The following is a 14579-nucleotide window of genomic DNA, read 5'->3' on the forward strand; positions in this document are numbered from 1 at the left end:
CAAGAAACTGCACATCAGACAAATGGATTCCCACGTAAAACACTTCCTCCCTCACAGAAGCAGAGAACAAAGTCTCCTGCCATCTTTGTATTTGTTATCACATTTTGCCAGTGCTGGCATTTGATTGACATTCAGTACTCAATGATACAGAGCTATCTGCTTAGGGCAATAAGTGGAGTTAAATATTAAACTAAACTAATTATTTTTAAAATATTCCCATACTTAAGTATTATGGGTTGATAACTAAAAGTAAACTTTTGAAGTACATGTTTATAAATACCTGTCTCATACTAGCCCAGTGTAAAATGGGGTGTAAAATGCGCCAGCTCACTCTATGGCATTTCTAAGCAGATAGGTTAACACATACTGGTCCTGTTCTTTTCCACTGCATTTTCAAAGCAAGCCTGTGTTGTTTTATTTGTCACACATTTATAACAAGAATTGCAACCATGAACGGCTACAGTAATAGGTGTTGGTTGGATGTTAGAGCAAAGTCTCTTATTCTGGTGCCTGAAAACTAAACTGAGAGTGAGGGTCCTGAAAATTACTACACCCAGACACTCAGACAAGGACCCTAGTACTCTGTGTATACAGCTGTACTGAGTAAGCTAAAAAGAAGCCTGCCTCCAGATTGCCAACTCAGTAAGAGTGGTTACACTCATTACCTCAGATGGAAGCATACCTTTCTGTAGATAAACCAAATCTGATGAATTCAGAACTCTATATTTATTATATTGATGTTATATTTAATGAGGCTTTGGCCATGAGTTGTCAGTGTGCTGTTATCATCATAAACCAATGTTTGTGGTTTCCAAAAATTTCAGAAATTACATGGCATAAGACTGTCTCCAGATTTAAAAAAATAAATATAGTGAGGGTTTTTTTTTTTTTTTTTTTCATTTTAGTGTGGGCCAAACTCAGAATGAATATTACTTACAGAGGTTCTTGTTCTATATTGAGTTAGGGTAGCCAGGCTAAATCAAGTAGGAAGAGAGGCACAGAGGTGCCTTCCCTTCCACCAGGCTATACAGAGGTTACTATCTGGAATAGGACCAGACTTTATGGGGAATCTGAGATACTACTGCCCTGACAATGGCAAGAATTAAAAGTTTTCATTGCCATTCTTAATAGATTTTTACAGAATTATTGGAATAATACAAAATCCTTCCTGTTGTACACTTAATGCCTATTCATGTGCATGTATGTTACCAAAAGCCACATATTCTTGTGGAAAAACAATCTGCCCGCCCCCCCAAACATGCTGAGTTCAGAAACCTCATGGAGTTTTATTTGTATTAAAATTCTCTGTCTTTTATTCTCTCAAAAACAAATCAATCCCCAAATTTTCAACAAAATCTTTCTCAGCCTGGAAAATTCTGCATGTTTTTGAATATATTTAAAATAATTAGATTTCTGAGCCAACCTGGAAATGAATCTGAATGTACCCCAGAAGGAAAATATGCTAAATTAAATTTTCCTGAGGTCATATAGAATTGTTTACAATTATACTTCTGTAAAGGACATTTCAAAGGGTTCAATTCTTTTCTAAACTCTTCCAATTTAACAGGAGCGCTCAGCGTAGAATAAAGCATTTTTTTTAAATGGGGATGAGAGAGGGAGAAAGGGTGATTAATTGTCAGAGAAGTAGGAACTTTTCCTCTCCTAAATGTCCTGTTTGGGGGGTTACCTGGGATGGAATTGCTGTGGTTTGGTTATGGTAGAGTGGAGTGACTGTTGATACTTGTATTTTAAGCTACATCAAGGGCACCTAGAATGGGCTGATAGGTATTCTCTCTCTTTTGTATATACATATAAATAAATACTTACACTCTGTAAGGGAGAGACTTACAGCCCACAGCAATCTGAGGGAAAGTGAGTATCAAAATGCTGCTGGTGGGTGCCTCTCCCATATTTAAAGGGCCAGCTATCAGCCAGGCATGCTGGGAAAGGATCATTGTAAAAGGGTGTGCAGAAAAGGGGAAGTTAATTAATAGCCAGGTAATCAGAAAATAGGTAATTGTAAGAGAGAGAAGACTGAATTAGGTGAAAGAGCCTTACATGCTTGGCCTAATTAAAAAAAAAAAAATAATGGAGATATCCCATCTCCTAGAACTGGAGGGGACCTTGAAAGGTCATCAAGTCCAGCCCCCTGCCTTCACTAGCAGGACCAAGTACTGATTTTGCCCCAGACCCCCAAGTGGCCCCCTCAAGGATTGAACTCACAACCCTGGGTTTAGCAGGCCAATGCTCAAACCACTGAGCTATCCCTCCCCCCCCCCCCTTTTATTTTATTATGATGTGTTGAAGTAGTAAATATCCAGATTTCTTTTAGACATCAGTGACTTCTTTTGCTTGGTTTACTCCCATTTGAGAAATGAAGTCATCTCCTGCTGACAGCCATGTAATTTTGGCTTCCCTTCCACCAGGCTATACAGAGGCATGGTTTGTCACAGCTTTCAGTTGCAGTCACTAGAATACGTGGATATTGACCCTATGAGTATCACTGTAGTAGCTACTTCTAATAAACTGCAGTTTAAAAAGACCCTTTCTAAATAAAGGTTAACTGTAAATCTAATGGGGTATAAAATGCTGAAATACAAATTAATTTCTTTTCAGAGAGAAATGCAGACTACAGCTTCCTCTTTTGCTTAGTATGTGACATCTAACATGCTGAGACAGTAACCCAATATTATCTAATGTTGTTAGCAGTCAGAACAGAAGATGAAAGGGAGGCCAGTATGCAACAAAGCCTCACACTAGTATGGGTGCCTTTAAAAACTGTGCAGCTTCTGACATCTGTGAGAAATTGCAGCCCAAACACATGAGTAAGACAGTAGACAGATCCAAAGATAAGTCTGAATCTGAGTATGAAAACAAATAAACTTGCAAGCTTTTGTTTCATGGCCTTATGCCTGTGATCAGGATAATGCGAACGGGGAATGGAGGGAGCCTTTTGATAAAAATATAAGCGTCTTCTAGCGATTTTGCACTCACATGCCTCTAAAGTGGAGCTTTTAATTGCAACTGTTTGGGGTGTTTGTGGAGAACATTGTTATAAATCACTCAGACACCTTCTTCCTCAGTCATAGCCTGGTCAGACATGTAACCATGACGTCTGTGTCCTTGCTTTGTAACTTACTGTGACCTCTTGGTGAAAAAGTATGCGCAAGTGAGAGAGACACAGACTTCATCCCTTCAGAAAAGTGTTCTGGAATCCTCCCACAGCCTTCCTTTAAAATGCTTCAGTTCCTAGCCGTAGGACTGGGATATTAGCACATCAGTACTAAAACCACCACCCACTAGAGAGAACATTCTGACAAGAAGACCTAAGACTGGTGGAATATCAGAGAAGTTGTGGCTTCAGTCACTCTGCAGAAAGCACCCCTGCAAAATGGCAGCCAATCTCTTAGGGTACAGCTTTTTTAAATGAATCATTATTGCAATATCTGATAAGCCCGTTTCTTCACAAAAAGGGGAGAAAGAGACTGGGGGCCAGTTTGAGCTGGTATAAATTGGCCATGTCAATTGAAGTCAGTAATATAATAATTATGTTTAACACTTTACATCTTCAAAGTGCTGTACCAATAGTAACTCGGGCTTCGATCCTCAGAGGTATATAGGCACCTCGCTGCCACTGAACTATGAGGTAAGCATTGATGCCCCCTTTTACAGAAAGGACCCCTTTTACAGAAAGGAAACTGAGGCACAGAGGAGCAGACACAGTGACTAAATGACATGGCTCAGGAAGTCTTGGCTCATTGAACCAGGCTTACTGTCCTGGACCACATCGCCTCTATGAGATAAAAGATAATTATATATAAACAAGAACTATTAAAACATTAAGGCTGAAGCAAAGGTAAACCTGGAATCACAAGAGAGAATTTTCTATCATGGGGATTCCAGAAGTGTGCAGAATCAACCACGCCCCAGTCCTTTAGCAGAGCTTCATGTGCCCTTGGGACTCTGCCTGCATGAGTTTGTAGGATCCTCAATTGGTGTAAATTGGAATCACTCCATTAAAGTCAGTGGAGTGATGCTGACTTACACCAGCTAAGGGTCTTATCCAGGGTCTATGTTTGCTTCGCTGTCTAAGTTCAGGGAGTGCAAGTTAAAGGTGATGCAGCTTGTTTTGCTTTTATCGGTTTGAGTTTCAGTCTCATTTTAAGAAGTATTTCTTTTTCAGCTTTTCTAATTAACTTTACACAACATTCTACAAATCCAGTCTTAATGACTAGCTTTGCTGTTGTTAAGGATCTGAGCTTTTCATTGTAGCACATGTTCCCATTTTATAATAACAATAATTAACTTAAAATGACTAATTTGTATTCAGTTATCACACAAGAAGATTGTTTTGGGGATTCCATTACCAGCAGCTGAAACAAAGAACCATTATCTAAAAGCAAAACTCAGCTATTAATTCTTCATTAGATTTTTAAAAAATCTCCATGATTGCTTTCAAATGCTATTAAAATGAAGGGCTATTTTTGCACTTTGGATTCAAGGCTGAATGATGCATGGTCTGATTTCTTTACAGCACAATGCAGGATGACATTTTCATTCTACATGAACAGGAATATGATAGTTTGCTTGAATCGGTCTTCAAAACGGAGTTTTTAAGCCTTTTATCTAAGCGATATGAGGAGAAAACACAAAGAAAACTACCTCTGAAATTTAGCAATACGTGAGTAATGGTTTTCAAAAAAAATATTAAACAGCTGTTTCTTCCTGCTGCCAGGGTAAAGATGCAAAAACCAGGTTAGTGTAAGTATTGGATTCTCATATTTATATTCCATCCTCTGTTACAGAACCAGGGAGATGTGTGCAGTGTGAATGCCTGCATACGCATGTGCTTAGAAAGCTAGAAGACTTTCTTGCATAGCCTGTGTAATACCTTAGGGTCAAATCCTCGCCACTCCCCTCTTCTCATTCTCTGTGTGCAGTGGGATCTTAATGCAGCAAAACTTCCCTTGCTGTGCTGAGTGGGGCATCAGGTTATAGAGAGGCCACACAAGGGAAATTCTTCACCATCAGCGTGCCTACACAACAGTTCTCTGTGTCAGTTCTCCCAACTGCAATGAGGGTCAGGCCAGTCAGTGAACAACTACATGGATTCACAGTCCAAACCCTTCCTCTCTTAGAGGAGGACAAGGCAGTAGCAGCTGCAAAGTGGCTGTGCTAGTGTGTCGTGCCCTAAGAAGGGAGAATTCTCTTCAGTCCCATTATGTACTCCTTGGCCTTACCCTAGAGATGCTGAAGTACTACACTGATGCATGTGATGTACCTCCTTAGATGCATAATGGGAAGATAAGGCCAGAGTGATGGGTGGTTGGTTGAAAAGGGGTCTCTCATTTAGGGTAGGAGTTTAGATTTTGTGGGGACAGAGTAGGGTTACCATATGTCCGGATTTTCCTGGACATGTCCGGCTTTTTGGGCTCCAAATCCCCGTCCGGGGGGAAATCCCATAAAGCCGGACATGTCCGGGAAAATTGGGACATGCGGGGCCCGCGGTGCTGGGCCAGGGGCCGGGGGTGCCGAGCCGGGGGCTTGGGGACCAGCGGTGCCGAGTCGGGGGCCGGGCCGGCAGTGCGGTGCCGGGGCCAGGCCGGGGACCGGCAGTGCTGGGTGGGCCGGGGGTGCTCGGCCGGAGGCCCGGGGGCCGGGCCGGGGACCGGCAGTGCTGGGTGGGCCGGCACCCCAGGGCCCGAGCCAACACAGGCTGGAAACAACGGGCGGAGGCCAGACTGGGCTGCGCCTCCTCCCCCCACACACCCCTTACCTGCTTCAGGCTTCCCGCGAATCAAATGTTCGCGGGAAGCAGGGGAGGGGGCGGAGTTGGGGCGGGGACTTTGGGGAAGGGGCGGAGTTGGGGCAGGGGCATGGGCGGGGCCGGGGCCCCGTGGAGTGTCCTCCTTTTGGAGGCTCAAAATATGGTAACCCTAGGACAGACGCCTGCAGGGATCAGTGGGGTTAGGTTGGATACGTATCTAAATTTCTAGATGCTTGTTCAAAGAAAGCTCCAGATGTTCGAGAACTTGGATTTGTAGGATTTTGTTTGCATGTTGGGGCTGGTTTTTGCTTTAAGGGCATGCTGGAAACCATATCAATAAAATTGCATTCTTGCTAATACTCCTATGAAGTAAGCAAATTAATGACATGGAGCCTGGAGTTTGCATGTCTGTTTTATTCCAGTCAAAGCAGTGTAAGAATTATTTAAGGGAGAATATCATTTTATCTTGATAATGACATGGGTGAGTAGGAAAAAGTGTAAAAAGTTCCATATAGTCATATAGACTGGGAATCGAAAGCCAATAACAGAGGTGGTTTTGCCATTCTAAAAAGCAGTGCATAACAACTGAGGTTTTGCACATCATGGCTGCCTGAGCCCATCTCTAGCTACAGTACATTGAAGGTAATATGCATTTGCAGATACAAGCTGTGAATGAGACTATTTGAATTTTGATAGAGGCCTGTATCTTCAAAGGAGGACATAAGTACACTTGCAAAAATGTACATGTTCCCATTGTTCCCACAACGAAATGTATTTGCATGCCTATGTCAGGTAATACCCAGATACCCATTAGTGTAGTGTATGCCATGTGACACCCACTAGCATGCACCTATGCAGAGTTCTGCAGGTACACTGGGTGATGTGTTAGATAATATACGCATCTATTGTTCAAACATTTGTCCTCAAAACTCCATCGAGAGCATCTTATGCCTTGTGTGTGTAGATTTCCCAAGAACCGTTAAAGATGTCATGTAGGACACAAAAAGGCATGAAACCATGTTTTGTTCAGTTTAAAATATTCAAGATACAGTTTCTCAGCTATAGGAATGAGCGAGGTTCTGTTTATTTTTTCCCCTTTGAAAGCTATCTGTTGGTTAGTGATGTTCCCTGGTCCTTGTATGTGAATGCTTCTCTTTTTGTCTCGGTGTGTGTGTGTGTGTGTGTGTGTGCGCTTGCATTAGACTTGAAGTGAAGCTGAAGAAGGAGAATTGGGGACCATGGAGTGCAGGTGGTTCTCGCCAAGTGCAATTTATGCAAGGCCAAGGAGATTTAGCTATTCTCAAGCCAAGTAACAAGGTGCTGCAGGTCAGCATTGGACCAGGACTACCAAAAAATTCCCGTAAGTATGAATTTCCCTTTGACTGTCCTTCTGATGGATCAGAGTCTTGATTTTGGCTGTTCGTTTTACTTTTATTTCTCGGTCTCTTCCCTATCCACCACCTACCCTATGTTCTTCGTTGTTTCTCTATGGCATTCACAGGAAGAGTAGATTGCAGACTGTAACGCTGCAACATACTTGCCTCTCCTTGTACAGCCTTTGTTGGATTCACTGTTAATTCAGCAGTGCACACTGACTGCTGGTGGAAGCCTCTGAAACTCATGGCCCTGGGACATAAGACATCTGGTCTTGTAGCATGTGACAGAACACAAGTGGCAGATCAGACATTCATTCCATGCACAAAGGGTACCCTCTTCCACAAAATCCACAGAGAACCCTTTTCTGGTTTGTGAATCCATGTGTGAGGAGGGAGGCAGGCTGGGCTAGGAGAAAAAGGTGCCAATAGCAAATTATGGAGTGATACAACAGCAAGGAATCAGCTCCAAGTGTAATAGTACCTGAGGATGCATTAGTTTTGCCTCAGAGCACCTCTGTGCTGTGAAACTTTCCTACCTCCTGTAAGGGGGTTCCGAAGACAGCAGGGGGAAGCCCCATTTGCATTGCTCCCTGCTCCTTTGGAGTCCTACCATTGGGGTAAGGAAGAGCCAAAGATATAAAAGACCTTGTAATAACCTGTTGTCAAATGTTACAGCCTCTCAAACAGGAGCTTAAGTCTTGTGCATGTCATGAGTTATTTTCAAACCATATTTAGCCTGCTTTGTTCCTTTGTTTTTACAGCTATGGAGTACACCCCTCTACCTCTCATGCTCCCTTAACACACACACACACACACACACACACACACAAAATCAATTTTCTCTACAGCCCTTTAATTCAAAAAACAGAAGGTGAGTTCTCAGCCACAATATGACCAGCTTGTGCCACTCCAGTGGTGCAAAGGAGCCATAAAGCCAGCTGGTGAAGGATTCTGACATGGGGAAATCTTCTAGTGGCACAGAGTTGCAGTAACACTTGGCATATTGGGCTTACAAAGAAACTACTAGACAAAAAGCACTATTATGCCAACTCTCCTCGGCTTTTGGAACATTCCTTGGGGCTAATGGCAGGTGGGTGCCACTTAGACCAGCTTTATGATTAAAGCTCACCTGGACCACAGCTGGCCCCAGGACTGGGTGAGTTTGTTAAAATGGCATTAAGTTACCTTTGATCCCCCCAGCCCTTTAGGTGCTATGCTAAGCACAACTTAGCCAAAACCTGAATTTCAAATGGCTCCCTCTGATCAAGAATGAGGAGCTGACATTCAGCGTAAGGACTTGTTTACTGAATGCTACACAGAGGATGGCAATCTGACAGAGCTTAACATGTTTATTTTAGGCCCCACAAGACGGAACATTACCCAAAGCCAAGGGTATTCCCATAGGACTCAAAGTCAGAATTACCCTATGAGGGCTGCTCCACCTCCCCCAGGTAAGTTATCTTCTGCTTTGGCTAAGGCAGCATTCCAGACTCAATTTCTTTCTTTCATGCCGTAGTTGGGCATCATTCTCCAGAATGCTTTGCAGTGGTTTTTTTTTTTCTCCTTCAGTTCTAAAAGGATTTTTGAAATCACCATAACTGAAATTAGGCTCCTTAGTGTGATAGGCATTATATCAAACCAGTCCTTCAAATCCACTGGCACTTACTCGGAGACTAGTGTTCAGCTGGAGGTGTCTCATGTCAATTGTCATAGATGCCAGCATATATAGCCTCTTGATACAAAACACTGAATGTGCAGTTGCTTCTATGCATCTTCCACTTTAGGACACAGTATGTACACACAGCACAGGGCTAGACAATACTCAGCCTTGTCACTGCGCTCTCAGTACCACACATAATGGAACTGGACTTGTCCCTCATTCCCTTGCTGTTACGCAAAAGCTTTTGTATATGCTGATGCATATGAGCTGTGCCAGTACGTAGGTGCAGAAGAGACCGTCTCTCCATGAGATGTTCTCCCCTTGGGGTTGAATAAACTAGTTCCCTGCATGGTAGCTGTGCTAGTAAGTAGTGTGCAGAGTTGAACCCTAGATTGATGTCACTAGGCTGTGTCTGTTACTTTCATTTTTGCCCTTAAATAAGAATTTAGAGTATGAGTTTACAGGAAAAAACACTATTTTATTTACTTAACACTTCCGAAGAGGTCCTTTTTCAATAAGGAGCAGCCACTTATTTTAGAAAAGAAGTACAATGCTAGGAGAAAACTTCATGTCTAAATCTGACACTCTTTGCCAGATTAAATAATAAAAAAGTCTAAATCATACAGTACTGACTCAGGCAAGACAAAGTTCAGTGTGAGTCTCAGACAAAGGATTGCATGGAATGGTTTTCCTAGATGCCAAGCCTGTTTACAGCAATTAAGCAATAGGATGTTTGCACCGCAGTAGTTAAGGTTGGATCAACATTTCTTTTGCAAAACACTAATTCTGAATGTTTGTAATTAGGCAGTAAATACTTGTTCAGGGTTACGTGAAACATCAACCCAGCAGCAGCTTGTTTGTTTTTTAAAATATTTGCAAACACTCTTGTCAGTGTTTAAGAACCAGGAATGCAAAGGACAGCCACATTGAGTTCAGATCTTATAGTGGCCCTTATGCTCTGAAGCATCCTCAGTTCAAAAGCAAATCTGGGTGTAATGGGGGACCTCACCCAGGGGATACTGCTGGCAGCCCACCATTGCATCTTTGCCTCAGTTTCCTTGAAGGAAGTTTTTAATAAGTCCACAGAAGTTTGTATCTTGAACATCACCCCTTAAGAATTATGTTTTAATTTAGTGATCTGTCTCAGCTTTAGACATGAAGGTTACTATTAACATTAGCCTTTTTTTCTGAAATACTAAGTGGCTACTTCTCATTTAAAGAGAGCATTTTGCAAAGAAATCTTGGGAAGCATTAGGTGAACAAAATATTGTTCTGTCCTGCAAGTTTATAACCAATAAGATTAATTTAGAGTAAGGGTACAGGTGAAAATAAGAGACCCTACTGACATCCATCTAGGTTCAACTCTGCACACTACTGACTAGCACAGTGAATATGCTGGGATCTAGTTTATTCAACCCCAAAGGCAGAACATTACATGGAGAGACCTCCCACTTTGCATCTATAGGGAAGATGAGCTGAGTCAACCTTAATCCATCAACCCCAGTTACATCCAAGCTCCTTACCAGCAGCAAAGCCTTTATGACCCAGAACCCTCTGCTGGAGTCGGGGTTCTTCTTGGCAATAGCTGGGGAATAGTCCCTCCTCTTGGGTCAAGGTCCTCCCATGGAGGCTGAACCAGAAGGACCCTTCTTCAGGACAGCTTATGATTTCCTGCTGAAAACTCTCCCACCTAGGAGCATTCTCCCTGGGTTTCCATTGCTAGTGTGTCCCCCTCATCAAGTGCCCCCAGATGCCTTCTCTGTAGGAGACTGCTCTTCCTACACTCCAGGAACCTCTGTTCTCCTAGTCCCTCCCACTTCCACCTCACCAATACCTTCCCTTTTATCATGCCCAGCTGCTTCCCTGCCTAATTAACTACTTCCTAGTTACTCACTGAGTTAATTAGTCCCAGGTGAACCTGAGTTGCCTCATTCCCCCTTGTGGAGCCTCTCAGAGGCAGGCTGATCCCCTGACCCCTACAGAGAGTTAGCTGCCCTCTGACATCCCTCCAGATCTGTGCTGGGTCACCTCAAGATTTTTTGTTTAAAAAAGAAAAAAGATTTTTTTAAATAGCCATTTAACGTACGAAAGCTATCTGCTGCTCATGCAGTGTGTTCCTTATCAATACACCTGTGCAAGAAACCACCCTTATTAGGCACCCTACTGTCTTAAGAGAACATCCCAGAGTATCCCAAACAGACTGGCGGGGATTGTCAAAGGAAATTAGGCACCACGTGATTTGGGGACCTAAATCCTTAGGCTCTAATGAAAATCCCAGCCACAAAGTACAATTCTACTTCCCCCTTGCCCCACAGTGGGGGAAAGCAGACTGTGTTTGTCAGCCTCTTGAGTGGCCACATAAGAGAGATTCCAATGTATTCATGACCATTTTAAAATTATAATGGGACTACAGATGCACACACTACTGTGTACGCATTTACTTTAAAATAAACCTTAATAGAGATGTCCATAAAAGCTAAGATAAAACTAGATTTTATCTAATAATCTAGATTGATACATGTTGGGGCTAGCATTTATTTTTTATAATATAGGATCCTGAATAAAGGGTGGAACTTAAACTGCTGCCATAGTATCAGAGGAACTATCAGGAACTGAAGGTCATGCAATGTCAATGGAAGGCCAGTGTGCCCTAGATTTGCTGTAAGCTCTTCCAGGACCCAGTGTCATGAGGAAATACTAATGAATGAACTCCTATTTCCCCACTGTGATCCTTCAGTGTGCTAGTTGTCCAGCTGGCCACTGCTTTTAACCCCAGGCGGGGAGTGGAAAGGGTCACCGGATGGTGGTGCATGTATTGTGCCCAATCCTGCTTTGATTGAATTTAGTGGGCGTTTGAGGCATGGAAGGAATGCAGGATTGAGCTCATAAGCCCTGATTCTTCGAGTGATGGTCCGTATATGGATTCCAAACCTGGGTGCACCCACATTTGGAATCCAAATAGGGGACCATGCGTCTCGAAGAACCTCCAGTTACAGGCAAATAACTTCGTCTGCAATGAACTCAGAGGTTCGTAGGTGTTTTTTTAAAAGTGTGTTTTAGAGGCAAGGTTTCTGGAAGGGCGTGCAAAGTGCTGCACCGTGGTTCAAGGACAGTTAAAGGCAGCACACCTGCTACAGTGCACTGTGCAGGTCAACACAGTCTCTAATATGTATAAGACAAAGCACTGCCTCATGCTCTACGGTGTAACATCAGTGAAATGTGCGTGGTTAAATATTGTGAGAGGTTACACACATATGCAGTAAACAATTTTCAAAAGTTCCTCGTAATCGTGAGTAAACTCTGTCAAATCATTAGCCAAATTATCACATGCAAAATTCAAAATAGGAGCCACTATTTGATCTACGAGAGAGCCAGAAAGCATCTGAATACACCTTTTCTGTTCATTTAGTGCTTCTGTTAAACAGGCAAACATTTATATCAACATTATTTTAAATAAAACCTTTGTAAGGTGTAATAAGGTCAGTGTTCAGAGAGCTCTATGGGGTTTTCCCCATCTGACTCCCTTTAACTTTAGGAATTTCAAGGACCTGACCCAAAGTCCACTGAAGTCATTGGAAGTCCACTGCCTTTAATGGCAAGCCAAGGTGGCTAAACCCCCATGCAATGGTTTTAAAACACAAGGGCTAAGGTTAAACAGCAGCCAAGATCAAAAACGTATGGTTTTGCTAAACCAAGAGCTGTGCAAATCCCAGTGATCGCTTAGAGTTTTATCACATACCTGAACCTTAAACAAGGGTCATGAACTCATGAATCTGCGATGAGTTTTCGGTAACCCCGGCTTATATACAGAGCAAAGTTTGGGATCTCAGCTGAATTTTGCTTTGAGTTTTCAAATTCCTTGAAAGTTGAATCCAAGTGACAATTGACAGTTGAACTGCAGACAAAGCTGAACACTGCAGAAAGGAGGCAACCTTTTGGAAAGCCTGTTATCCCCACAGTTGTACTGCATGGGTTCATGCTTTTTTATACTTCTAGGTCACCATCAAAATGGAGTGATAAAAAGCCCTCAATTTGTGCCACATCCCCACACCCCAGCGAACCAACGAGCCAGTCAGAAGAACCTGTATACAACTATGGTGCGCCCACCTTTACCACAGCAACTCTCGGCAGGATCAGACAAGGTTTCACACCAACCAGAAAGTCTGGACTTCCTCAAGGTGCCGGACCAAGGGGCTGCTGGGTAAGCTTTTATGTGGAGACTTCTTCAAAGAAAGAAGGGCTGATCTTTATAAAGAGGTTCCTGGACTTAAATTATGCATCACTGGTGAAATTATATTGTTTGCACACATGGCCAAATCATGGCATTAAGCTGAGCTCAGGAGTCCCATTGACTTCCGTAGGATTTCTGCATGCAGAATAATCGCGGGCTCAGATCCATAATCCACTCACCATGGGGTCAAAGTGAACCAGTCCCAGTATTCCCAATGCTAAGATCATGTACTTGCATAGTACCTACTAAAAACTCTCAAAGCATTTTTCAGGCTTTAATTAAGTCTCCTCTCCCCTCTATGAGAGGGATTTTCATATCCATTTTATGGATGGGTAAACAGTGAGCATAGCTCACTCTGCCTCTGTCTCCCAACAACTGTCAGAACCCAGTCCCCTGTCCAATCACGAGACAGTATTCGCTCTTTAGTACTATCTTATTTTCATTGGAGGCATGATTACTCCATATGGGATTGACTTTTTTATTTGGTGGGGGAAGAATGGCAGGATAATTCAATGGCAGGAAGTTGATTTTATTGGTGAAATTAGGGGCATATTAATTCCACCTCAGTTTGTCTCCTTTGCACTCAAGAGGTGCAACATAAAGAGCTTGAATACTGGCCATATCTGGACAGCTGAGAATTCCCCCAGCAGGGGGTGCTCTCACCTGGCATATCCAGCCATTCCTAGTCCTTTCACAGGGGCCATACCAGGAAGGGCAGGGAGTATGGTTGAGGACCACTGCTGTCAAGCAATTCTCAGCTGGCACACAGTCCCTTAGTGACCTTTTGCAGCTGGTGTAGATTAGAATAGCCTCAATTCCAGCACCAGGACTAGAGCTGCACAAGGCAGAGAACTGGGGAGGCTATATCCAACTCCGTGACGTCCTGCCCCCATCTCCTACATGAAGCAGTTCTCAGTGCTGGAATGAAACTGACTGTATCAGACAATCATCTAGGAAGGGACCCAGCTAGATATATTAGATAATGATCATACTCAAGTAAAATATGCAATTAGGGTTGTTACAGTTACTTTGGGAAAGTAACATGTTACTGACTCAGAAGTGAAAAGTGGTGATGTACACATTGCCGATTACTTCGTCAAGGATTTACTAGATTACTGATGACCTGTACATTGTATGGATGAGATGGTGGTACCAAATACCTTTGCTCACACTTGAGATGGAAATGACTCGATTACCAAAGAGAAGTAACAGAAAGTGATGTCCAGGTTACATTTTTTGGTGACAACAATAAGAGAAATATCTCAGAATCACGTGTTTAAAAAAAGTAATATCTTCCTATAATCTGTTACTATGACAACTACATGCACTAGGGAAAAAATGTCTCCTGCTTGACAGTCGTGCTGAGGTTTATCAGCTGAAATCAGTAATAGAGATTTCTTTTGTTTTCAATTATGAATAAGCTATTCTAAATAATTGCAAATGATTATACCACAATGAACTTGTTGGCCCAAACTCATTGCCAGATGGCCTGTGGTGTCCATGCATTTCCAATGGACAGGTGTTCTCATCACCAAAACCACCAGT

The 14579-nt window shown here is 42.7% G+C and overlaps 1 protein-coding gene across 1 annotated transcript in view; it reads left to right on the forward strand.

The window, feature by feature from the left end:
* The window catches only part of MYO1E (myosin IE), a 144601-nt gene that overhangs the window by 115898 nt on the left and 14124 nt on the right, over positions 1 to 14579 (forward strand). The window contains exons 23-26 of the mRNA XM_034784617.1: positions 4535 to 4681; positions 6970 to 7127; positions 8502 to 8594; positions 12800 to 13004. Of these exons, the coding sequence (XP_034640508.1) occupies positions 4535 to 4681; positions 6970 to 7127; positions 8502 to 8594; positions 12800 to 13004 (603 nt within the window). The remainder of the gene's footprint in view (positions 1 to 4534; positions 4682 to 6969; positions 7128 to 8501; positions 8595 to 12799; positions 13005 to 14579) is intronic.

The sequence above is a fragment of the Trachemys scripta genome, chromosome 10 (assembly GCF_013100865.1).
Source record: "Trachemys scripta elegans isolate TJP31775 chromosome 10, CAS_Tse_1.0, whole genome shotgun sequence".
Classification (NCBI taxonomy): domain Eukaryota; kingdom Metazoa; phylum Chordata; order Testudines; family Emydidae; genus Trachemys; species Trachemys scripta.